This window comes from Cynocephalus volans, chromosome 1, assembly GCF_027409185.1.
Source record: "Cynocephalus volans isolate mCynVol1 chromosome 1, mCynVol1.pri, whole genome shotgun sequence".
NCBI classification, from domain to species: domain Eukaryota; kingdom Metazoa; phylum Chordata; class Mammalia; order Dermoptera; family Cynocephalidae; genus Cynocephalus; species Cynocephalus volans.
Genome location: NC_084460.1, coordinates 226,414,032 through 226,441,501, shown reverse-complemented (window position 1 = coordinate 226,441,501; position 27,470 = coordinate 226,414,032). Strand labels below are relative to the sequence as shown.

The 27,470-nt window shown below is 36.4% G+C and overlaps 1 protein-coding gene across 1 annotated transcript; it reads left to right on the top strand.

The window, feature by feature from the left end:
• Positions 1 to 25,206, top strand: CYTIP (cytohesin 1 interacting protein). Its single transcript, XM_063102261.1, has 8 exons — positions 1 to 174; positions 7,465 to 7,514; positions 7,954 to 8,008; positions 11,344 to 11,446; positions 11,656 to 11,749; positions 14,573 to 14,642; positions 22,268 to 22,334; positions 24,740 to 25,206. Exons 1-8 carry the CDS (start codon positions 1 to 3, stop codon positions 25,204 to 25,206), a joined length of 1,080 nt encoding a protein of 359 aa, XP_062958331.1.
• Positions 25,207 to 27,470: the final 2,264 nt, after the last annotated feature.

Here is a 27,470-nt window from a genome sequence, read left to right as displayed (position 1 = left end):
ATGTCTTTACAAAGGCTCATGCAACAGAGAAGCAATGGCAATTTGTTGGACTACTGCGCTGGTCCAGTGTACAGCTCTTACCCCACACTCACAGGCAGCCTTACAATGGACGATAACAGGAGGATTCAAATGCTGGCAGACACCGTGGCTACTTTGCCCCGGGGACGAAAGCAGGTATGATTGCTATTTTGAAACTTTAGAGTATTCGTGTCCTCTTAAGGGCAGAGTGCTATATGTGTCTGACTTCATACTAAAAATGTTATTCCAGAGGCTTTGGAATTAGTAGTGACTGAGAACATGAGTGAGGAAGGAGGTGAGATGCTGGAGAGCTAGTGGACCAGTCTAAAGATTTGAGAACACAATCAAATGCTTTTTTCAAGCCAAAACTTAAAAGAAGATTGATTTCTCACTTGAAGAGGGGCTCAGGTAAAATGAAAATCTTTAAGCATAGCAAACTCGAAGATGGTGTGTATGGATACAACCAGTATGAGAATTATTGATTTTTCTCCCCTTTATGTCCCTACTGATTCTTTCTCTCCCATCCTACTCTCAGTTTTTGGTAGTCACTTCAGTTCATAATCAAATGAGAATTTTTTTTTTAGGACAAATTTTGTTTACTAAATTGATTATCTTCAGCTCTGGGGCACTGGTATATATCTTATGCTATTGGGAAGTAAGACTTTTTTTGGATGGGAGAGTGCCAGATTGAACATCAGCTCAGCTGCTTACTAACTCTGGGGTGTTGAGCAAGTTGCCTATGTCTCTAAGCTTCAGTTTTCTTTTTTTTTTTTCTAAAATGAAGATAATAATGGAAGCACCCTTCTTGGAATTTATGCTGCTTAAGTAAGGAAATGTGCAGTGCCTAACACAGTCACTGATGTGTAGTACATGCTCATTAAGGCTATGTGATGCTATTTAAAAATTTCTATTGCAAAGCATTTCTATAGGGATGAAAACTTGTTTGTAAAAATGTCCAACTGAACTTATTTTGACTTTTTTTTTGTTCTTCAATTTCTAAGATGTTTACGAAATTTTTTAACCATAACCTCTCCTCAGGTTTTGCTTATATAACTTGCTATAATGCCCCACGTATATATTTGAGTTTGGATACAGCACTTGCACAGAAAATATTTAGAATTGCTTTAGAGTGTGGATTTTTGCTCTTATATACTTCATGGATATCATGTGCTTCTCTTAAGCCTTTTAATTTTGGGATTAGAAAGTTATAGCATAGTAGGAGAGTCGTGATCTTTTTTCAGTGATGTACATACCTGATTGCTTGGTATTTTTCACAATGAAGATAAGGGCATAGTTTGTCATGATTGGATGGATTATTGCTCTTTCTGAACCTGAAGTGCTTTTATGATGTAAAATTCGACATAATGATGAATATTTTATCAAATTACAACCTGTCTGAAAATAAAGCAACATGTGATAAATTCATTATTCAGTTTTCGGATATAGAGCAGTCAGTTTTTCTTTCTCTATATTTGCCATGAAATATACTTCACTTGAGTAGGCTGTGATTTCATTCTTTTGATAGAATATTTACTGATAAACATAGCTGGTAATTTTTGAATCAGGGTGGGAACTTTCCATTCCTTATTTCCTCCCTACCTGCAACCTCATTTAGTTTATCTAGTCTTTTGTCCAGTAATTTTAATGCAATAGATAGTTTTTGAGCACGTACAAGGTTTACATAAGACATCATGCTAAGTGTAGGAGGTACAAAGATTAGCAGGACAACTTTCCTGCCCATATAGAATTTACAATTCAGTAGACAGAACAAATAGGCTTTATACAAAGTAAGATGACATAAATGCTCTCATCCAAGTAACACACTTTTGAACACAACCTTGAAGGATAGATATTTCAGATATTGAAGGGTATTCCAGAGCAAGAGAATGATCAATGCTGGGGCACAGATCCACATGCCTCGAGGGCATGTTTGTGCAAAAGCACATTATTAAGTATGTCAAGAGGAGCCGGTGAGTTTAGAGAAGGTGAGAGGGGGGAGACCTCAGAGCCAGGCTGCTTTACAGAACACTTGGACAACTTCCCCCAGGAAAGCAGTAATCTGAGCAGTATAGGGAGCCACTGAATGTATTTGAGCAGTAGAGGATTTTAGGAACCTTATTTTAGGAGCATGGTGGGTTGATAAATGAGTAGAGACTAGCAGTGAGGAAGCAGCTTATGCAGCAGTCCGAGAAAGAGGAAGTGAGGGAATGGAGAGGGGACTAAAAGACTTGACTTTGAAAAGCATTGAAGATGGAGCAGTCAGATCTAGTTTGAAGCCTGAGTGAAGACATATGAACTGAGTAAGGCAATCAGTAGGAGACACTGATTACCAGAGGATGATAATGCACATGTGTGCATGTGCGCATATAATACATATATGCACATACACATACACACACATCCCCATACCAATTAATTTATGCATATGTTCTCATCTTTTATAGGTCTTCTCTTCTATCTCCCTTCCCTCATATTCTTTCACATGGTAGATTCCCCATATTCAAATAGCTTTTCCTTACTTTTGTGAGAATAGCTTTAGAAAACAAAAGCAAAACAAAATCTCTTCAACATGATACTTCTGATTCTACAGACTTATCATGAGTGAGACTTGATGCAAGCTTATCCCAACATTTCAGAACTTTCCAAATGGATGTTCATTTCCTTTAACTGGTTTTTAGAGAATAATCACCCATTTGGCACTTACTGAATTGCAGGCAACAAGATCCCTTTGAGGCAATCACATGGAGCAGGTGTTTCTCTGCCTACTGTTATTTTCAACAGTTTCAGGCTCACGTCAACAATTCATACTTCTTGTTATTGTTGGCTTTAGTTTCTGCAAAGCGATATCTGTTTAGCCTGAGTTTCAGATTAATTTTCAGAATCAATTGGGTCTTTACATTCAGAATTGTTTAAAAATATGGCTGGGCAGTTGTCTCAGTTGGTTAGAGCATGGTGTTATAAAACCAAGATCAAAGGGTTCAAATTTCTGTACTGGTCAGCACCCCCTGCAAAAAAAGCCCAATAAAAATAGCTTTCTGTATGTGCATATTATTATTGGGTCAGAGGTTTCAGACATCCCAGGCTTCTACTTCTGAACATAGTTTTAGGAAAAAAAAAAAATCCCTGTAATGGAAAAATTTGTACGAAGGAGACAGGAGGAAATAAAGACAGTCTTCATAAATGTGGTAATGGCAAAGGGTAGCAATTGTGCCTTACTGCCCACTCTCCCAATGGTCGTAAGTTGCTTTTGGAAAGCAGTTTTCACTGAATGCTGTAGTGAGAACTGGGGACCTGAAAAATAGGCAAGAAGCTTGACTGTGCATTAGTGGTATCATAAACTGTCTTTGCCTAATTTTCTCTTAGTTATTAAACTATTGCTAAATAGGCAACTTCTGGAACATGATTTCACTTGCAAGTTTAGATAAAGAATTTGTGCTAATGTTAGTAATGTGTATATTTCTGGAATGGGTGGTGCCTTCAAGAGCTTTCCCAGTATTTGAGCACACCCATCGGTTACCATGACTGCCAAGTGTTCCTAACTGCACCAAGAGACTTTGATCCTCTAATGATACTTTTAGGTAGAAAACTGTTAATTTTACTATGAAAGAATTTGAAAAGTATTATGTATTTTAGCATGCTTAGAATCAATATCCAACAATTTTTCTCGAAAAAGACATCCTTGAGCCTATAACCAGAACTTCCTGGGAAACTGCCAACATTCTATTTAGCTTCTTTAAGGCAACTTAAAAATTAGGAAATTGAGTTTAGCTGCATTATTTTATTGTATCTCTGTATAGTCTACAGAGCCTTGCTATCCTAATGCTCCTGACTTAAAGTGGGGGTGGGGAGGGGAGGCAAGGGGTGGGGTGGGGGCGTGGGCTGTATTCGTGGAAGAATTAGGGAGTGAGGCAGGAGACTGGCAAGGGAGCAGAGCACATGATTTTGGGACTTCTGAAACAACAAAAACAAAAATCTTCACCTGTGAATCAGTATTCTCCCCTTCTCCCATCCCCACACTTTCAGGAAATGAGTACACAGAATGGGGACCAGGAAGTACAGTCTGTAACTTAGCAGCAGAAGTGGCTACAGTGTTGACCTTTGAGCTTCTGTGTGGCTAGCTAGCTATCTGGCTGAGCTAGAGATTATCTCTATCTTGGGCAAACTGACAGCTGAAGTATTTGGTCTTGGTTTCCCACTAAACAGGGATTGTGTAGAATCACTGCATAGGAGAAGAAATACTTTTTAAATATTTATGCCTGATCTTTTAAGTCATCTGACTAAATACAGAAGAGCAATCGTAAGCCCAGTTCAGGGCATCATTCTATTAGTGGCTAGCAAGGAGTTAAGCAGCTTTGTCTATTCAGCAGTCATAATTGAATGTGTAGTTTGCACGCCTGCCAAATTGCTAAACCTAGATTTCTCATATTAGATAATGTGTAATAAAAGACAGCTGTTGCCAGCATATGCTGTGAATTATTGCACACCAGTTTCTCATTCATGATTTTTGGTGCTAGCACTACAACCCTGAGGAAGAGCTATGGCTGGGAGGGCAGTTTGCAGAACATAGACTCCACGGGTCAGATCCTCAAATAGGGTGGCTTGCCATAAGAGTGCAGGGAAAACTTATTCCAAAGTATGAGACCGTTGATAAGACCTTAGACATACTTTCTTTCACTTAGGCATATTGCTGGTATGTGAGCTAGGTTGAACTCTGAGAATATTCCTTTCCACATCGCCTGAGTCTGACAGCCCAGATCAAAAATAAGTAGGCTGTGTGTCAAGATGTGGCACGTGTCAGAGAATCCGATGGTGCTTAATTTATTTAAATAGTTTTTTATTTAATTGTTAGGTGCCTAACACAGGCTCTTTGCTAATACAGAATGGAAACTAATTTATAATTTGACTTACTATGATTTTTTTGCCAAATCAGTTAGTCCACAGGAATTGAACATCTGCTGTGCATCTCATGTTGTGATAGGCAAATATTTTCATCTTTAACTCATTTTAGCTAGATAAAAAGGTTAGAAGGAAAGAGGTGGGAGATTTCCTTCTCTGTAGAGGTCTTAGATCTGTTTTGTGGACCTAAAAGATTTCAGATATTCATCTATCCAGAATAATTTTTTATTTAAAATGTAGGATGGATGAAATCTTAATGCTACTATCAATGCTACGATTATTGTCCTAGTAAAAGGGCATTTAAATTTTTCAAGGTGCAAAATTTTAACAATTAATTAATTCTTGCCAACGTTCATTCATTTAATAGTTACATATTTAGGCATTACTATGTTACTTTGTTTTCTGTTAGTCCTTTGCCTATGCTGCTTGCTGTTTTGGGATTGAGATTATTTTTTGTATTTCTCTGTTTTTTTTTTTTTCATTTTTAAATCTTGCTACATATTTGGGATTTTAAAATTTTTATTTTTAGTGATTACCCTTGAGTTTTTCCTATGAATATTTAATTTAATAAAGGACAAAACTGAAAATATCTTAATATATCCCTCCTGAACCTGAGTATTTTAACTTGGATCTCCTATGAGCACTCAGTTGCTTGCATTCTTGTCTAATAGCTTATTTGTGTGTGGCTATTTTTCTATTTTTAAGTTTCCAGTCTATTCCAGGCCCATACTAGGCACTGGGGTAGAGAGTAAAACAAATACATTCTCCAAGAAGCCCTAAGCACACAGAAGATTTTGTACAGAAGAGACGTATTTGGTCTAGTATGCACTTTGCATAAATATATACATATATGTATACATATATAGTTCCAATATATATGAATATATGAATAATATGGTGAATATTGATTGCAAGAGTAATATTTTAACATAAAAGCCCTAGTTATGATTATAGATGACATAATTAAATATGGCCTACTTAAGCACTTTACAGTCTGAATTAAGGGGTGATGACAAGCCAATAAAGACAATAAAAATAGATTAAGAAAATGTAAGACAATATAAGGGAGAGACTGAGAATGCTTGGGAATATCAAGTTTGTTGCTGTCTTCCACAAGAATGCAGCCTGCTGCACAGCTCAATGGTCCTCATCTTTATTAATGGTAGATATCAGGTACAAAATCAGGGTGTAACAAACCATGTGAATTGTTGCAGGCATTCCACAGCTAGTCCTTATAAATTAAAAATAGATACTTTTAGCAATTATAGTGAATGTTTTTGGGTCTGAGCCTTCCTATTTCAGTCTTTGGTATGATATAAATGAGTTAAGGTCCAGAACTGACAAAAGAGGAAAATGTAACTAATTTAAATGAAATAGTGGGAAGAGATCACCTCTCCATTACATTAACTTTACTGACCAATGGCTGAATTCTTCTCATTGGGCCATTCCAGAAAGTTTGTGAGATTGCTGGCATTTGGTACATGGTAATTCAAATTCCTACAGTATGTAGGTGTCTTTTCTAAAGAATGCTTTCATGGGTATTTCATTTGTGTAACTTGTCATATACATATAAATTTCTTCTGTGTATTTTTCTCAGGTTTTCATCCTTTATGTACAGTATTTTATTTATTTGTCTGGACTGATTGTGCCTTGATCTCCTGGTATTTTATGTATTTACTTATGTATAATAATTATGTTAGGTTGACATTTAAACACCAGGTTAGCTAATAGCATAAGTTTATGTTTTAAGCTCTTGGACCAACACTTGAGAAAGCACTAATTAAATTTTTCCTAAACAAACAAACAAACATAAAAGAACCTGCTGCAATCCCCTCAAAATAAGGTGCCACCTTTTGTTGACTTTTCCACTATTTAGAATGATAAAATGTGTCCTGAAAGCTTATATTTGTATGACCTTATCCAAAAATGTGCAGAGGAGTGAAGGTGATACTATGGATGTTCTAAGATTTATTTTCTTTCTTGGCTGGAAATCTCACTGCTGTCTTCTAAAACAATTGCAAAAATAAATCATAAACAGAATTGAAGTTTTGAATCACTGGTTTCACCTGAATTGTGTTCCTGTATATGAGTTGGCTCTTTAGAGATTGTTTTATCCTGCTAAAAACAGTAACATATCGAACTATTATAATAAACTCAGTCATTTCATTAATATCTCCAAAAACTATCAGGTATTTGGATTTTATATGTTATTCTATGGATGTTATTTTTCGATTTCAGGGAGATTATAAATTGTTGCAGTTAATGTTTCAGAGGCTGCTTTAAACACAGATCAGAAATGAAGTCCTCTTTTGAAGTTTTATAGTTTTGCCACATTACATTAACTCTTTTGCCACAGTATGTTACTGTACAAGTCTCTTTTAATCGTTTAAAAGATTAAAAGATTGCTATCAATACAGAATGGAAATTACTCAATTTAAGTAACAGTTTCTCAGGAGAAGTGATAAAGAACCAAGTCCTTTGTGTTTTAGAACAGTTTACAAATGTATCATAAGGACCTTGAAATAACTGTATGCTTTTTGTATTTTTCAGCTTGCTTTGACCAGATCAAGTTCTTTAAGTGACTTTTCCTGGTCTCAAAGGTAAAGAGATTCATTTATTTTTTGGTCACTCACCAAGATATTTAGGAGCACAGCTCTCCAGACTATTGATCACACATATTCTCTCTCTTTCAGACACACACACACACACACACACACACACACACACACGAGTCATACACACACACACACACACACACACACGAGTCATACACACACACACACACACACACGAGTCATACACACACACACACACACACGAGTCATACACACACACACACACACACACACGAGTCATACACACACACACGAGTCATACACACACACACACACACACACACAAACACACGAGTCATAATACTACAGTTTAAGTAAATGTCAGCTATTTTTAATTGTGATGGTATTTTTAATGATCACTATGTGCCAAATGTGATACTTTGATCTTCATGCAGTTTTGTTTTTTTTTTAATTTTTATTACAGAAAGCTTGTTACTGTGGAAAAGCAGGATAATGGAACATTTGGATTTGAAATTCAGGTGGGCAGTTTTCAAATTTTTCAGAATTCCAAGGAAGAAAGTGGCTTTGGTAGTGTTATGATATCTGCAAAGCAAAAATGAAGTTAGGATTAGAAAATGATGCAGACTGTGACTTTTACTCAGTGTGTGGTTGTTTTCGGTATTTTTTTTAGTGTGTTGAGTACTGTTAAAGAAAGAAAACATTGAAGCTGATAAAATAAAGCCCCTGAGATATGCTCAGCAGCTTGTGCTTAGTTGCCTCAGTCTTCCCTCATGTCTGAGACTGATCAGAAATGCTTGTTATCAGCCAAGTCTTAGATAGGAGAGTGAAACACATTTTACAGATGTGCATTTTATATATTTGCATTTTTATGTGTTTTGCATAATCATATTCTTATACTGCATATCAGATTTTAAATATTTACTTTGGTATTCAAGAAATAGTTGGAAGACTGTGTATCTGTGTATATGGAATGCATATATTCATGTATAGCTGCTGCTACATTTGCTACTAAAGATTTCATGTTGGATATAATAAGAAGTTTGTACTTTTTTTCTAATGACAACACTTTAAAATTATTATTTGAAATACTTAGAACATTTGGCTCTGCTTTCAGATTGCTTCATGATGTAGGAAATTAACAGTTTTTACAAGTTCCAATGTAATTGCCTAAGAATTTTATTTTTTATTTGCTGTTTGCTTTTTCATGATCATATTTGTAGAAGTAGTGCATTAGGTCAAATAAAGTCTAGTTCAATTAAGTGCAACAACAGTAGCTTAGGTATTATTGGTTTTTTCCATAGCTCTTTTGCATTTCTTTCAGCTGTGTTTTGCATAATCCTATTTTTATAGTATACATCAGATTTTAGATCTTAGCTTTGGTGCTGCTTTCAGAAAACTTTGGTGTGATATCAGCTCCACAATTGGAAAGTCAGTGTGTATTTTAAGATTAGAAACAGGAAGCTGCTAAGTAAAACATGTTTTATGAGAAAAAAACAAAATGGAACTCTAGCTGCAATGAACAGAGAGAATGCTGCACAAGAAAAGGTACCTTTTGCTCTGTGAACTCTTCTATTTTAAATTTGGTGAAATCTATAATTCACCACAATAGCTGCTAAAATCCAGAAGATTTTTAGAAGTATAGCACTCTCTCCTTTTCCTTGTTCTCATGAAATCCTCCCTATTCTGTCGTAGAAATGCTTTTTGTGACTGCTTCTTTTTAAATGAGAATTGTCCTGAAGGATGTGCAGCAGTTGCTACTGAAAACGGGATAAATAACTACTCACTTCTTTTTATTTTTTTTACTCTGCCATAATATATGTCACTGCTTCCTTATGTTTCTCTCCCATACCATAAGCACTTATACTACATGCAGCAAGAGTCAAAGTTATCATCAGTAGAAAAAAGGCCACAGAGCACCATTAAACCTCTGTGGATCAACATGAGCTAATAACTCCTTCACTTCTGAGTTGCAGCATGTTTGTGTTATCTCAGTGATGCAGGAACCCACACCCTGAAAATTCACTCTGTGTGTACTTCCCATTACCAGCTCCATGACATAATCCATTCTTTAGTATTCATAAGATTTGCAGCAGTCAACAAATAGGGGAAATACCCCTGGGAACTTTTTGAAAACCAGATAGAACCTCATGTGCCCATGTTGTGCACACTGTGAATATACATTTAGGTCCTGCCTACCAGACAAGGGACACTTTGGAAGAGACCAGACCCACCCTCCCCACTGATTTTCTGTGGGTGCTAGTTTTATGCTGCTTTTGAGAACCATGCAACTTGATAGGAACACAGACTTTAGACTCATGCACACCTGAGTGCATGTTCTCTCAATTCATGCCTTATAGGGTCTCTGGGAGTTTTAAATGAAATAACACATGTAAAGTACTTAGTAACGTGCCTGGTACCAGTAGATCAACAAATGACAGGTGTTAGATTGAAGGTCACTGGGTATGAGAAAGGACAATGTGATCTTTGTGTCTCTAAGAAATGCAGGTGATCATTCTGTCACTGGCTTCTGTAGCAGTAGCTAGAAGACTGAGTAACAGAAAGAGATGTATCTGACTAATTATTTCTTTCTGTAACTTTGGAGTTTCTGCCTTTTCCTCGCTTTCTCTAATCCCCAAATTTTATACCTATTGTGAACACGTATGCAGGTTCCAGCTGCATAAATCAACATGTTTCCCCTGTATGGTCCTCACTTTGGTCGCTGGAGATGGAGGGTAGATTCTCACTGCTAATGAGAATTGTTACAATGGTGGTTTCCTGAAGAAGTGTCAGTTACGTCTTTTGTTCCTATACTCCACGAACTAGACCAGTCTTTCATCTCTGGAAGAGTCTGGGCTGTAGAAGACCCCTGGCAGGAAAGCTGGTTTCTAGAAGTTACTTGCACGTGACTGACTTGTGGTGCCTCAGGGATTATCAAAGGAGAAGGAATGAACATCAGACATTAATTTTTCCACAGAGAGCAGTACTGTAATGTGGTTTAATTTTAGGAATCAGATATTTAAAAGACAACTCAGAACATTAATTTTGATTCTTAGTGGAACTCTATCTCATCACTTAAATGTGTGAAAGAAAAATATGCATGTTACAGGTCACTGGGACACTATATCTAGCAAACATTTATTCAGCTTTGTGTTTCAAATTGGGAAAACAAAACCCCAAAAACCAAACAAACAAACCACCACCACCACCAGAGTACTTGTGCCAAGCTGAGGCAAGAGGTGAAGCGTAACTTTTTCTAATTTAGCGGGGTGATTAATGAACTGGTAACTCATGGCAGGCATTCCAGAGAGTGCTCAGAAATGAAGGTAACTGAGCCAATTATAGTACTTTTGAATAAATGCAGGGCAGATTGTCATTATTAGAACTCTGATTTAAAATAATCATTGTTGGCGTGTCTCCCCTGCTGGATGTGTACTGTTTCTTACCTCCTGTAATGAGGGTTTTAACTTAGCAGAACCACATAGGGGTTTTTCTCTTTGCTCTTGGCCACCATTATTTTGTCCCATTGGGAAATGAGAAACTCAATTTTTCTTAATAAATATGTAAAGATAATAGCATCAGATGGTCTCTTCGGCTTGAAAATATAAAATCTTGAGCCACTCTCTCCCACTTTATATCTCATGCCAGATGATTTTTTTATAAATGGAGTGCTGCAGATTGATAGATTTGCAAAATTGGTACCTTTGATTCAGTTTATAGTCAGAAAAGCATTTTCAAATTGTCCTTTGCACTTATCTATTATACAGATTAATGGTAATTGGCACAATTTTATCTTTTGACACATAGATTTTGAGGGTTTTTGAATAGTAACTATGTATTACCTTAATTTTCACAGACTTATAGGCTCCAGAACCAGAACACCTGCTCCTCGGAAATGTGCACTTTGATCTGCAAGGTAGAAGAGGACAGCCCGGCTCACTGTGCCGGCCTGCAAGCTGGTAATTTATAACTTTGCTCATGTTAGGAGTCATTTAAATGGAAAGAAAACAAACCTTTTTGATACTGAAGATAAGGATGTGATTATTGCTTTGAATATTCTGAGCTCCTTTATGTGTCGAAGGTTTGGAGCTTGCTTGTTTTGTTTCATTTGCGTGTCAGGAGGGATTATTTAACCAATATAACACTCATTTTTCTTGGCATCTCCCAGGTGATGTCCTTGCAAATATCAATGGCGTCAGCACAGAAGGTTTTACTCACAAACAAGTGGTCGACCTGATCAGATCGTCAGGAAACCTGCTAACGTAACTATCCGTCTAGTTTCCGTGGGGCTTCAAAAATGTTAAGGTCTCTCATAATGCCTGTTGAGTGAGTGCATAGACTTTTTGTTCAGGGATCACAAGAAGGGGGGGAGTGCCCCACAGCTTTGGGATTGGGTACAAACGTTTTTATCAGTTCCTTTTGTTTCTCAAGGTTTCCTCAGACTTGAACACATTGTCAACATCTGAAATCAGAGGATATCGATAGCCCAAATGTCTGGGGATGGGGGGAGGGAGGTGGGGTAAGCATTTAAAAATGTATTTATTATTATTTTTTTAAAATGTCAAATTCAATTAAACTGGTACATATTCTCATTGGACTGAGAGGAACTGGTCCAATTTCCATGGCTGATATTATCTTGTGGCTAGAACAAATAAAAGGTCAGAAGGGCTGAGTTTTTTCCTTTATGCTACAAGCCAGTTATTTTTCTCTTCTAGAGTTCCATTTGGAAGGAAGGACAAAGTCTGCTCAGCCCTACCCACTTCAAAACACACACAGGCACACCGACTAATATTCTAAGCTTACTAATGGGACATTGATATCCTCAATGACAGATTTGACTGACTTTTCCACCAGAACATTCCTAGTACCTCACAAGACCTTAATAAGTAGTTAAAAGATGGAATTTGCTCATTTAATAAAATTGCATTTATTGAATAAATACTGTGTTTCCAGCTCTGTGATAGTCCCATGAAAGACAAAGGTGAACTCTCTTAGTGCTTTAATAATTGTGGAAGGAGAAGGCTAAGAAAAGCCTGAAAAATCAGTAACTTTTATATTTCAGTTACTGATAACTGCTAAGAGGAAAGTAAAATAAGGCAGTGGGATAGAGCTTTGAGTAAGAGGCTGCTAGTTTAGTTTAGATGTTTAAAGTAGTCCTTTCTGAGGAGGTGAAATTTGAGCTTAGATGTAAATAAAGTGTGGGAATGGTCATATGAACTCCTGGCAAGGACATTTCAGGTAAAGGAAGAGGTCTATGAGTTCTCAAAATGGGCTTGACACATCCAAGGGACAGAGAGAAAGCCAGTGTAATATGTACTGGGTAGATCAGAAAGAGTGTCAGAAATGAAGACAGAAAGTTGGCCAGGGGCAGACAGACCATCAGTCTCATCAGCCATGACAAGGAATTTACATTTTATTCTGATTGAGGTGGGTCCTATATTATCCCATTCATTCTTCACAGGCACCTTGTGGGGTTAGTTTTATCCCTATTTACAGATGAAGCACCTGACGTTTAAAGACAACTTAGTTAAGGTCACCCAATATGTAAGCGATAGGGTTGGGATTGGCCACCGGCTCTGGATACCAGAGCTGCAGCTGCTCATTGTGAGATGTCAGTAGAAAACCTATTGGAGGGCCTTCAGTGATTTTAGTCTAAAACCTCAAAGAATGTTTTGGGTGTGTGTGCCTGAGTAGCTTTAAAAGATGACTGGTGGAGGCAGAGGACTGAGTCTAGCTCTGTGGGTCCTGTGAGTTCAGGGTAAAGGACAGAGACAGTCTTGCTTCAGAAAAACCTGGATCCAGAAGGTGGGATCCATAGAGAAAATGCTGCAGTTAGAGTCAGAGAAATATTTTCCATATGGATGAAGTGGGCAGACCACAGGTGAATAAGGGGTAGTAGATGGAGATAATTGCTGGAAATCCAGAGATCAGGAAAATGGGAGACGGTCTACAAATAGTGAAGAAAGTGGCCAATCCGTGCCTATATTTTTGGTTTAACATGTCTATTGCTTGGGTAGGTCAGATCAACATTAAAAGTTCCCATGAAACACATTCTTAGGGATCCCCACTATTGCCCACAGCGTCAAGACTGCCTTAATGAGAAAGCAGACAGCATTTTGGCTTGGTATCATCTCACTGTCTTCGGTGTGATGCTATTAGGAATAGAAGAAAGTTGATCTTTACATTTAATGCTTTTATTATGCCTTAACAAATTTCTTGCATCTTTATGAATATTTACAGTTTAGTAATCAGAAGGAATTTGAACCAGCACTTTAAAAATGCTTAGGTGTGTGATTCACAAATAAAATATATTATATTCAGATGGATGGTTTAGTAGTCAAAATAAAGGCTTTTGAGTGCACAAAACAAATCAAATTACTCAGGATAGAACAAGTCTTATTTTTAGAAAAGCATTTGATGTAGGAAGAAAATAACACTAAGTTGATAATTCTAGGATTAAAGTTTATAAACTAAAGGTTTTGAAATGAAAGAGTCATATGACGGTGATTATCTTATAGTAGTTCTGCTTCTGCTTATTCTAGCTCCAAAATTATAAGGCAATTTGCAGAGGTAAAGACTCCCAGAACTCTAGGAAGGAAAGGATTTCTCTCTGTTTCAAGAAATAGCATGTTGGTTCTACTCTCGTGAAAGTCCCTAGTGCCTATTGTTTTTGTCATACCCCTTGTGCTTAGCACAGTGTCTAGAGTCTGGCACATAGTAGATGCCCAGTAAATACTCACCGAATAAATGAGGTGATTCTGCTGGTCCCCACAAGAATAGATTCTGTTAGAGAGCAACCATCATACACTGGCTTCTATAAAATGAGCTACAGTTACAAATTAACCAGGATCTTTTCTTTCAGCCACCCTCTCAAGGGAAATATTTTTCCCATTTTCTTTCTCTGAATGTTGTCAGAGACTTGGCGTAGGTCCAGATACTTAAAGTGCTGTGAGAATTGTAATGTTTATGTTGCGTTTTTAGTATAGTCTGTGCTCAAAATGTAGTACTCCATAAGGATGGTACTTATTTAAATGAATCACTCATGCTATTTACCTCCACCTTTTTTTTTTTTTTTCTTAAAACAGGATAGAGACTCTTAATGGAACAACTATTCTCAAAAGAACAGAGCTTGAAGCAAAGCTGCAGGCTTTAAAGGTAATTTAATTTAATTCAGTGAGGCACATTTTTCATCTTTGAATGTGTGATTGGTAGAATAAAGCTCTATTTGAGGAATTGAGATAGTCCTTGAAGATGAAATGTCATGATGAATCTAAACTGCTGAATTATCAAGAGCCACACAATTACCTTTGCAGGAATATCAAATTCCGGAAACCCAGCATAACTCATTTTCTTCCTTCCTCCTTATGTGTGTCTACGAGTCTCAGAGAGGCAACAGGAAGGCACATCATTAATGAAGGGGTCTTAAAGAACTTTTCAGTAATGCACCTGTGATCTCTCTCGATTTACATTTTGTTTGGGGAAAAAAACCAAAAAGAGAGGTGCTAGTCTTTTTTATCACTTTCCCAAGTGTTGCATGAATGTGCTGGAGGGCTTTTCCAGTGTCCTACTTTGTGTCCTTCCATTCTGCTTTATTCTTAAAACAAAGACCATCGCCCTCTAATCCTGTGGCTCTCCTTGAATCTGATTTCATTGGCAAACGTACTATTAATTTTGAAAGAGAAAAAAAAAATCATAGTTTCCATGAGACTGTACATAGTGCAGGATGTTCAGTGAAAATTCCCTGGGATGGTTCTTTGAAGGTCTTAAAAATCTCAGTTTTCTGGGCTGGTTAAGGTTTCCCAAGCCATGCAGTCCAGACCCTCACTCATGTACATCTGAGTCATAGCTTGGCTGACCCCCTCCCCTGGCCCCAGGTAACCTCTCTATCCTATTGCTCCCTGCTGCAGGGCGATGAGGTAGCAAATCTGAGCAGAGATCACATGGCTTACTGTAGGCAAATTGCTTACTTGGGCTTTGTTTAGAAAAAGCTGCCATTTATTAGTTTTATTCATGAAGTATGCACTTATTGACTATTGAGCCTAAGAAGGTGGGTTTTATTTTGTATCCTTCTTTTATATACTATTTTATCTTGCATCCTTCTCTTCCCCCACATCTAGTTCATCAAGACCTGTTTTCTTCTTCATCAACATTGATTTTAATACTCTTGTCACTTTGTTTATCCCTGTGATTTTTTTACTCACTTTGTAAAGTTACTTGAAAAAAGACTCTGCTGAGATTTTGATAAAAATTGAATTGCATTTATAAAATAAATGAGATTAATTGAAATCTTCATGGCTTTCATTTATTTCACTTTGAATATAGGATCTCAATCTTTTTATTCGGGTCTTTTGTTTACTTCAAAAATATTTTCTAAGGTTTCTTATACATTTTTACATATCTCCTATTATACTTATTATGTACTTTCTAATTTTTCTAGGTAATGATAAATTTAATCTTTTAATTTTTCTACTATTTTTTGCTTTTGATTTTTGCATGAATTTTTAAGTCCTGTGGTCTTGCTGAACTCCCTTTATTTTAATAATAATTTTGAGGATTTCCTTAGATTTTCTACATAGACATCATATCATCTGCAGATAATAAAAGTTTTGCTTATTTATCCAAATTATTTAACTAATTTATTTTTCTTCTCTTATAGCATTGACTAGGATCGTCAGTATATTGAAAATAGTGACAGTCTTATTCTTCATTTTAAAGGGACCACTTCTAACATTTTGTCATTACTTTTTACAAGGAGTAAACAGTGCTTCATATTATATTTAGATTTTTTAAACTGTCATAATTAATTTCTTTTGCAAAAGAGAGATAGTCTTAGTGAACAACTTCATTAAAAAGTTAAACTAATTTTTCAGCCTTTCATAGCAAAAAAGAAAGAAATATAGAAAATAACATAGTGACGTTATTTAAAACAAGAGTGAAAAAATAGGTTTATATTTCATGGGATAAAGTACTCATTTGCACAAAACATTATTTCATGCTTCTAAGCAATTTCTATTTTTGAGTGTTCTCTCCTGAAGTTTTAATGTACATACTTTATTATTTTTTCTAGCAATGCATGATTTTTTTTTACGTATCTCCATCCTCTTCTGAAACATCATGAGCACCTTAACATACTTTAAATGTTCAGTTAGGAGCCTATATTCCCTATTATTACTTACTTTAGAGAATTTTATCCATTTTTGATAATTACAAAATATAGGTTTTTGTTCTATATAGTTGGTAGTGAACAAATACACCAGCATGTAGAAATGATGTGCTTGCTGTTGTTTTTTGCATTCTACTCCTTACCTTTGGGCTTACTTTCCTTTTTGCTGTAGTACTTCAGTGAGGGTCAAAAATGTCTTTACTTTATTGCTACTGTTGAGAGAGTTTTGCTATGTAGTTTAATTATTCTAAGTTGTTGGAATATATCACTCCTTTGATATTTTTTGTTTATGAGAGCTCCTAATTGTTTATCTTTGGTAGGTAATCTTCATTTTCTATATTTTCTGCTAAAAGTTTTGAAGTTTTTCCTTTTCATATGTAAGTTCTTAACTCATCCAAGATTAATTTTTGTATACAGTATGAAGTATGGGAAAAAATTCCAATTTTATTTTTTCCATATGAATACCCAGTTCTCTCAGTACCATTCATTTTGTAATCCCCCTTTTCTCTCAACTAACCTTCAGTGAAACCTCTATTTTTACACAAGTTCTCTATATGCATAGATTTGCTTACAGGCTCCCTATTATGATCCATCAGTCAATTTATTTATCCCAAAATCAGTTTATAATAATCTTTATATCATGTTGGACAAGATTATTCTTGATCCTTCTTGGTCATTTGATAGCCTACATGAGTTTTAAAATCAGATAGTCAAATTCCATAAATAAAAAAATTATTGGAGTTTTGATTGACATCAATTTTATATATAGATTAATTTGAGGAGACTTGACATTCATATGGTTTTGAGTTTTCTTATTGATAGGTGATCTACCATCCATTTTTACTTGTTTTTTTAAATGTCTTTCAATAAAGCCATAATTTTATGTATGTAGGTCTTATACATCTTTTGTAACACTAGTCCTTCGTACCTGTTTTTTTTTATTGTTATAGTTTCTTTAGATATGTGAAATCAATTTTTCTATGATGTTACTCTATTCAAACATGTTGCTGAACCATATAATTTCTAATAAACTATCCGTAGATTATTTTGAGATAGTGAATAATAAGAATGAATTTTTTTTTATTACTCTACTGCACTGGTTAGCACTTACTATACAATGGTTAACAGAAACTATAATAGTAGGCATCCTTTTTTATCATTGATTTTAAAGGGACTTCTTCCAAAATTCTTTCCCGTTAGGAATGAGCTATCTCTATCCTTTCAGGTTATGGCAATTCCGTTTTATACTAAATTTGCTAGTAGTTTTCATAGTGCTTGTGTATTAAATGTTATCAGATACTTTTTTCTGCATCGGTTAAAATGGTCTCTTCACATATTTTTTTTTAAGAAGCTGTCAATATGGTGAATGACATTTAAAGATTTTCTACTGTAAAGCCACCTTATCAGCGGCTTCAGATTTCAAAACTGACTTGATTTATCCTTGAAATTTATAATCATTTTTATGTACTTATATGTTTGATTTGCTAATATTTTCTTTAGAAATTTTGATGATAGCTTGGTTTTACAGGTAGACTGGCCTGTATTTTTTTTTTTTTTTTTCCCATCTCAGATTATCTTTTTAAGTTTTGTAATTAAGTTTACTGGACTCTTATGAGCTGGAGACTATCTTCCTCTTTTTGTTTTCTGGTAGAATCCTTGTAATATTATCTGAGTCATCTGCACTTGGGGTTCCTTTTTGAAGGGAATGCTTTTAAACTACCATTTCAATTTCTTTGTTAATTGTAAGACTACTTGGGCTTTCTGTTTTTTGTTTTTGTTTGTTTGTTTGTTTTGAGCCAGTTTTAGTGAGTTTTATTTTAGTTAATAAAATTTAAAAATTTTAAAATTTATTGCATGAAGTTGATAATAAAAATTTTGGTCTCATTTTATAATTTCTGTCATAACTGCTTATGTCTACATTTTTATTTGTACTTCTTTTATGCTTTCCCTCTATTTTCTTGATTGTTCTCTCTAGAGTATTTTCTATTTTTTAATCTTTTGAAAAACCAGTATTTGGATTTGTTGCAATCTTTTATTTTGTTTTCTGGTTGTTTTAAAGATGCTCTTTTTGTCTTTATTGATCTACAGTTTCATCACAGTGTAATTAGACCTGGATTAATTTTTAAATTTATACTGCTTAGACCTTGTAGTGCTCTTTTGATCTAAAGACTTGTGACTTTCTTCAGTTTTTTTTTTTTAATGATGACCGGTAAGGGGATCTTAACCCTTGACTTGGTGTTGTCAGCACCACGCTCTCCCAAGTGAGCCACGGGCCGGCCCCTTTCTTCAGTTTTGGAAAGCTATCAGCTTAATCTCTTTGAGTACACCTTCACCACTCCCTGTATTGTCTTCTGGAATTCTTATTAGATATATTTTAGAGTCTCTTGATTTATCTTCCAGGCTTCCTAATTACTATTTCATATTTTATATCACATTACTATTTTGTGTTATGGCCTTTTTGAATTCGTTAGTAATATCTTCAGTAATATTCTTGTTATCTGTGTTTTGTATAGAATGTGTTCTCTCTATTGAGTTTTTAAAACTAATTGATTTTTTATTGTCAGGTAGTTCTTTTTCATATCTCTCTGTTCTTTCATTTCTTTGTTTCACATTTCTTATTCTTATGAACATTGATCTCATTTATTGCTCAGAGAATTATAATTATTCTTATTTTCAAGTCTTCTTTGGGCACTTTTCTATTTTTATTTTGCTTGGACAGAATCCATGTAGTGATTATCAGTTTTACTGTCTTTCTTACCATTAAGCATCTGTGGGTGTTTTGGAGTTTAGGTTGCCTACTTCCCTTGGCTGGTAGCCTCTCCCTTCTGCTCACGTGATGGTTGGACAGTTGCTTCCACTCAGCACTTCAAGTTTCCCAATCCAGAGCAATGTCTGGCAGCTTAGATGCTTTCCCTGGAGAGTCAATGCACTTCTTAACTCAGGTCATGAGGCTGTGCTTATATACTCCTGGATACAAGATCTACATAAGCCATAGCCATCAGCAGCAGCTTTTCTCAGCCTCCTTTTCCCAGTGGCAGAGCTTCAGTCAGGGTTCTTTTCTCAAGCAGGAAACTTGGCCCAGTCCCTTGCCTCAGAGAGGTGAATTTAAGCCACATATTGTCATAGGATCCAAATTTCTAGTTACCTCTTTCTGCTTCTCCAGATCCAGCAAATCTTTGGGTTCCTGCTTACCATCTTGCATTTCTGTCCCATTTCTAATCTTGAAACTGTGAGATTTCCAGTACATCTCTTAAGCTAGAAATGTTTAGGTCTGACCTGTAACCAAGGTCAGGCTGGCTTCCCCTCCAAACAATGACATTTACTTTGTGCATCATATGTAAGTGAGCATTCTGTTCCTCAAGACTCTTTGTGGGGACAAAAACTCTTTAGAAACAGTGGTCTTTTCTGAGGCATATTTTCAGGGATTCCCTTTCTCCTGACCTATGATTCAAATGTTTAACATGAAAACAGCACATGCAATGGGCTAGCTGGGAGAGCTAGTTTTTGATCTAGTTCTGCTATCCACTGGTTTTATAGCCCTTGAGAAATATTTTGTTACACTGAAACTTTATTTTCTAATCTGAATTTTTAGTGAACATATGAAAATTAAATAACATATTATATGTGAAAGCACAATGAAAGTACTAATGTGTCATGGAAATGTTTAGCTGTGTGTTTCCTGTAGACTGGGAATATATTTGGAGCCAATCTAAGATGTGATAGTTTAGGGTTGTCTCAGGAATCCATTCTTTCATGTATTCATTCAACCAATACTTACTGAGCCATCTCAGACATGGAGTAGGCCCAGTGAGGTGGTGTGGTCCACTATGTTTAGAGCTCACATATGCTTTAATTCTCATCTAACGGTGAGAGTTTAGATTTGTTCAGATATACAATTGTGATGTCAATAACACAGGCAGAAACAGACCCTGAGGAAAATAGGGAAGCTTGGTTACAGACTGAAAACTCTTAGTCACTTTGACACCTCTGCTCTTTTCACTGGTATTTTCTTGGTTTTGGTGATGACATACTTAAAATGACTGGGTCAAATGAACAAATTAGATATTTTAAGACCTTTATTTTTACAAAAATTAACTATTTGGCAAGCTGAGACGTTGTATTTTTGCATAGTCAGTGCAGAAATATAATTTCCTCTTCTTTCTATATTTAGTTTTGACTGTCAACCTATCCTTATGCTTTTCTACTGGACTCTACTCTCTTGTAGGAAATAAAATCTCTTGAAAAAAGAAAGGGGTTGGTATATATGACAGAACCCTGCTAGTCTTATATTCTCTGGATCTCTAATTCTGACCTTCACACAACCACAGGTTTACACAGGTAATAGGAGGTGTGAGTCAGGCAGCCCAGCAGTCTTATAGCCATTATACACTATATGATAGTACAGAAAAAACAAGAAATTAACTGAGCCAAGCATTTTATTGCTTTGATTTATTGCTTGCATATTATATTGATAACCATAAGGATTGCTGTTAAATGTTACTGTTATCCGGGCTTAGAAAATCCTGGCTAGTTATTGTTCAGTCCCCGAAGAATGAGGAACGAGGCATGTTCCCCTTAAGCATTTAATGAAGTTCGTGTAATTTTATTGTTTTCTTTCTCTTAGGCCTTTTTCTACCAAATGTAGTTTTTTCTCTTCTTTCTTAGCCTTCATCAGCTCCTTATAGATTGCTTCATACAAAGGACTGCTTGTTTCCAACAAGGCTGTTTTTCCCTTAGGATGTGTCCACAGGCAAATCTGAGCTGTGTGTACCTGCTGGGCTTGCTATAGGAGCCAGACATGGCAAAGGCGTGGAATAGAGGATAAGGAACGGGGAGGAGGATGAGCCAGTGACTGTCTTGCCAGGTGCCTCTGCCTGGTTTGCTTTCTATTTCCATTCCTGCAGCCCCTCCGTGGGCTAGGCCAGGCCTTGCATGCTGTCCTGACAATTGCAGCAACCGCTTCTTTCTCACGGTGGGCCACTGCTGTCGTGTGCTGGGCAGCCAGGGAAGGAAGCAGTTAAAAAATCAGGGTGCTCAACAGTGCTCTAAGTTTAGCCCTCCAAGGGAGCATTTCAGATCAGGTTTGTTCTCCTTTTTGTGGTGAAAAATAAATAGATGTCCAGCAGAAAAGGGGCCCTGGTTTATAGGTTGATGATGATATTTGTTGAGTGTTTACTAAGTTCTAGTCAATGTTGGAAGCATTTTATACCTATTAACTCATTTAATCTGTATGACAATCCCAGGGTTTAGGTTCCATTATTGTCTTCATCCTGCAGATGGGGAATCCTAGAGTGTAGATCCTTGTCTAAACAGCTAGTAAGTTCTTACAAACACAAATAATCTGGTTCTATATTTTCAAAAATAAAAATATACACATTTTATTGTTTTTCTTGGTTTTTAAAACAAAACTTTTTGGTGCTACTGGGCTATTTCTTAAGAAAGTAGTATTTCCTATATTCTCCTTTTATACAGCAAAAATCTTTTAAATGAACGGGAGGGGTTGGTAGTGCTAGAAAGAAAGAAAACATTTTTAATGACAAATCTCAATACCTAGAATTAAATTGCTATTTTTTCTAGGGTTTCCTAATAATTATCACTTTTTTCTTCTTTCTCACAGCAAACTTTGAAGAAAAAATGGGTGGAGTACAGATCTCTGCAGTTACAGGAACAGCGCCTGCTTCATGGTAAATGCGATTTCCTGTTCTGAAACCACACTAACATTTCACCCTTGCAGTATTTCTGCCTCTAAGTTGTTTTAAGATTAGCATCACTACAAGAAAAATATGTCTAACACCCATCAATGATACTAGTCTGTGTTTCTTTGGCATGAACTTTGGACTGATCTATGTATTTGGAGGAAGAATAAGTCAAGACATACTCTCTTCTCCGTACACATAGCATGTATACACATGCTCACAGTAGGCACCTGGGGATTTTCAAAGAGCAGTAGGAAAGATTGCTTGATTTTCCTATTATTTCAGCAAATGAATTAAATTCCTGCAATCATGGCTCAGGGGCTGTGTAGTTCTCAGAACTACTATTGAAGCTGGAATAGTTGTGAGCTTCCTGGGTAGCTCCCATCATTGTGCAAATTATGTAAGTTACATTTATGCAGAGAAATCTTTGTTCATGGTCCAAACACCAAGACAAAAACGTATAAGATTATCATAACAATAAATACATAACTCTTGCCATTATATGCAATCTGAAGAGAAGGTTGAGTTTGAAATTTGTTGATTTGCTGTTTGTTGTGTGACTGATGTAACCCAAGGAACGAACCTTTATGTACAAATAATTCATTGAAAACACTAGTTATTTGGGTGTGAAATATAGGTTATGTCTTGTTTAGATAATACTGAGCTAAGTCTCTATTTATAACCTAGAATATCTATTAAAAATGATAATCTCCTCCCCCCAAAAGTGATAATCCATTTGTTTACAGAAAAGAATACGATTTAATCCTTAATTAGGCACTAATTTACAGCTTTGAGGTTTGGGTTAAAGTTCTGTTTTTCTTTTTTAATAGAAGTGTTTGAAAGTTACATACAAGTTACCTCTCTCTCTCTCTTTCTTTCTCTCTCTCTCTCTCTTTTTTAATGTTTTTAAGTTAAAAATTTTTTTAAAAATTATATAGATATTTATTTTGGGGGTCTGAGATTTTGTAGAGAGACAAAGATTCAAGAATTTGTTTTCATCCTTGTTAATTCTGCCACCTCCTGGCTTTCTGTTTTCATGAGGGTGTTTGAGAAGCCTTTGCCTCCACTTCTGGAGCACCCTGAATGGCCTAGTGAATATAGGCAGTTGTGGGGTTCTATGGTAATGGCCTTGTATGGACAAGATCCTTGGGTCAGAATCCCCATAAGGTCGTTGCATACACATTTTTTGAGAGATTGAGGCAGTTCTTTAGTCTGCTTTTTCAAGACCTACAGTAAACATTCAGGGCATGACATTCTATAAGGCAATTGCTCTCCAGTCGGAAGAAATTCATTAGTTCATTGCAAGATGAAATGAAGTAGGATGTATTAGCAAAGAGAAAAGCATTATGACTAGCCACTGCGGGGCTGACCATACTTAACCTTGCAAATCAAATGGAAAAATAAAAGTTTCTTTTTATATTGTCAACCAAGGTCAAAGGACAGAAGCAGTAAAGTTAATATAACCATTTCTGAGTGTAAAGTGTTCTATTACTTTTCCTGAAGCAGAATCACCTTCTAACTATGTTTTTCTCAGGCTGGTGTTACAAGTACTGTCCTTTCTTTTAGCAGCATACCAACCAACTCAGCTAGTGGGACAGGATGTTGGTGTGTGACTAACATTTGAGTCTGGAGGGCCCAAAAGTAGGTTAGGAGGGCTGATGAAAAAATTCAGCCAAATGTAAAATTTATTTTCAAATAAATTATTACTCATCTGATGACAGGGATGGTTTCTGGGTACAGTACCATTTCAGAGCATTTAAGAATTCCAAGATGATACTTGAGGCATATTGAGGCTGGAAGATATATTTGATTTCATAAACGCTTTTGTTATAAACAACTTTAAATGCTATGTTTTTGAATAACAGTTTCCCATACATTGCAAATGATTTTACAAAAATTTTCCAATTACTAAAAGAAAATATACAGTAAGAATCAGAGGAACTAAATGGAGAAAATCCATAAAATAGCATTTTCCCAAGTATATTCTTTGGAAGTCCATTTCTGTGAGAATTTTAATAAAAGGCTCCACGGTCAGTTAAGTTTAAGAAATGATCATTTTGGAGATTCACAAGTCACACTGGCACACTGCCAGTTGGACTGAACTGTTCTCATATGAAGCATCTTGTTTAAATTCATTCTAATATTATAATTCATGTGACCATGGAGCTGTTTCTTTGGAATCTGGTCCATGAACAACAGTTTGGGAAACCTTACTATAAGGTTTATCAAATGGCTTCATAAACCATCACTTACTCATGCAAGTCAAAGCTGAGTGAAAAATATTTTCACCATTACTCTTTCTTGTGTTCTTCCAAGAGAAATTTGGGTGTACTTGTTTCTAGAGAGTGACTTTCAGATCCATTCCACAGCAGACTTTGTTCTCTGCGTTCTAGGTGATGCAGCTAATTCCCCAAGCTTGGAAAACACAGACGCGGATGATTTGTCTTTGTTTGGAACCCTGCCTGGGCCAGCCCCAGCCCTTATGGACCGGAATCGATTGTCCAGTGAGAGCAGCTGTAAGAGCTGGCTGAGCTCCATGACGATGGACAGCGAGGATGGCTACCAGACATCTGTGTCCGAGGACTGGAGCAAGGGCACCTTCAGCCGGCAAACGAGCACAGACGATGAGTGCTTTGTCCCCAAGGATGGGGAAGACTTTCTGAGGAGGTCTTCTTTGAGCAGGAACCGCAGCATCAGTACCACCAGCAGTGGGTCCATGTCCCCCTTGTGGGAGGGCAACTTCTCAAGCATGTTTGGGACCCTGCCCCGAAAGAGCAAAAGGGGAAGCGTCCGGAAGCAACTGTTGAAATTCATCCCTGGTCTTCATCGTGCCGTGGAAGAGGAAGAGAGTCGCTTTTGACGGGTTATGGTGCCTTTCGAATTAGCTCATTTCACAAATGTCTCTAGAATTGTGTAGGTCAGCTCCACCTAGCTTGGTGGGAAAGTGCACAGGAATTGTGAAACTGACATCCTATTTCACAGCAACAGTGACGTTTATTTAAACTTTTATAACATTGTTTTTGCTTCTTAAATCATTTTTCAATCAGAACAGCTCAAGTTCTAAGAGGACATTAGGGAAATTAAGTAACAAGTTGGATAATATAACTAATACAAGGGCCTGCTCATTCTAATGCTGCCTGTGAATGCAAAAAGTATTTATTTTCTAGATTATCCATGTTAAAAATTGAGAACTTTTTGGAGTCAAGTGTGAATAAGGGAATGACAGACTACCATAATCTAGACCACCTCCCATAGGTTAATTGGTAGGTTACAAAACCGTAGCCTGCGGGGAGGCTTAATAATAGACAATATTGAATGTTACTGTTCAGATCTATGAAGGGTTATAAACAAAGATGACCACTTTTTCTCCTGTCCACAGTGAAAATAAAGCAGAAAGTGTAAGAGTTAATGTGAGAGGTTAAGCTTCCCGAGAACCATGGAAAGATGTGGGCTGAGATGGGTGCTGAGGGAGATTATAAGGTCTTTTTTATAAGCAGTGTAAACAAAATGGGAGGGAATCTCATTCTTCTTGCCTGATTCAACTTTTGTATTGCCTGAACATTGATGAACAGTCTAGAACTCTCAGGATCCTACAGCTTTGTGATTATTTTTGCTACAATTGTCTAAAACTCAAAAAGTGAGAGCCAGGAAAACTATTCTCCTCCTGTAGATCTTTTTTTTCACATTACTCCTCACTTTATATTATATATCCTGAATAGTTATCACCTCAACATTCTTTTGCCTGTTAGTTAGGTTAATATTACATTACTTCTAGCCTTTCAGTCATGTATTTTATTTAATATCCATTAAAGTCTATGATTTCTCTGCTCTGCTTGCACAGCTGCTCATTACCTATATTAGACAACCTGGACAACGTAATAAATAGTTCTTACAGGTTTTAAGCTCTCTCTCTCTCTCTGTGTGTGTGTGTGTGTGTGTGTGTGTGTGTGTGTGTGTGTGTGTGTGTGTGTGTGTGTGTGTGTGTTTGGGAGAAATAAAGACAGTTGACTTTGAGTGGAACTGCTGTACTTAAGTAAACTAATATAAGGGATGATTCATTTTGAGAAAAAAGAGGGTATGGTAAGGAAGCTTGTACGGTAAGAAATAAATAATAAAAAACACAAAAAGATTTCCAGTTGTTGCCTGCTTTCTGTTAACTCTTTAAACTCAGAAACATCCAGTGGGCTCTGTCTGAGAGTCATTCAGGTGAAAGGCAGCATGTAGCAACTTTCACAGGAACAATAGCAATCCCATCTACCATTTACTGAATGCCTCGTAAGCTAAAGTTGCTTTACATTAGAGACCCACAATTACTCAATAGTAGGTGTTAGGCACATAGATGAGAAGGCAGGACTTTGGAGACATTCCCATGGCTTCATGGTTAGTCAGCAGCAGGGCTGTAATTGGAAGCCAGTTCTTCCTGGCTTTAGCCTATCCTCTTTGTCTAGATATTGTTTACTCAAAAGAGTTCTGGTTTGGTATAGTTTCACCACAATACTTTTTATTCCACCTGACAGGAATACTTTAAATGCAGAATTGTAAATACTGTATAGATAAATACACAGTCTTTGGTAAATAGGAAAACCAACAAATATTTAGGGTGACTCTTTCTCCTGGCCTCCACAAGCAAGTTTTCAGATAGAGGCACATTAATACCTACATGGTTAGCAATGCATTTATTTTCAACAAGAGCTTGCAAACCAGTTATGATTCAATTGGTATTGCTTATTTCTCATCATAGTCTAGAATTATCATGTTAAAGATTTGCTTACATGAATGCAGTATTTTCTTTAATCGTATTTCAAACAAAGTCTAGGGAAAGAAATATCACATTTATTTGAGAAAAGATGACTAATAGCTTCTCTGATATGAAAAAATGCATTGAGAACCACTACATGTTATCTGGGAAAGCAGATCATAGGTCACTTGCTTTTCTTGTGGCTTTAGTACAGAAGTGTAATACTTCTGTATGACAGTAAACGTCAAACACACAAAGAGGATGGGGAAGGGACAGATCAAGTATCACTTTAGTCTGTATTAAGAAATGAAGTCAAGAGTTAGATATGTTCTGGGAAAAGGGAAAAACACTGGTTAACCAAGGTACAGGAAGGAAGGGTATGTCAT

Excerpts from the sequence above, each read along its gene's own strand:
- CYTIP (XM_063102261.1), top strand. The coding sequence starts at position 1 with ATGTCTTTACAAAGGCTCATGCAACAGAGAAGCAATGGCAATTTGTTG. Across the intron at positions 14,643-22,267 it reads CAAAGCTGCAGGCTTTAAAG|CAAACTTTGAAGAAAAAATG; the intron begins GTAATTTAATTT and ends TCTTTCTCACAG. Across the intron at positions 22,335-24,739 it reads GGAACAGCGCCTGCTTCATG|GTGATGCAGCTAATTCCCCA; the intron begins GTAAATGCGATT and ends TCTGCGTTCTAG.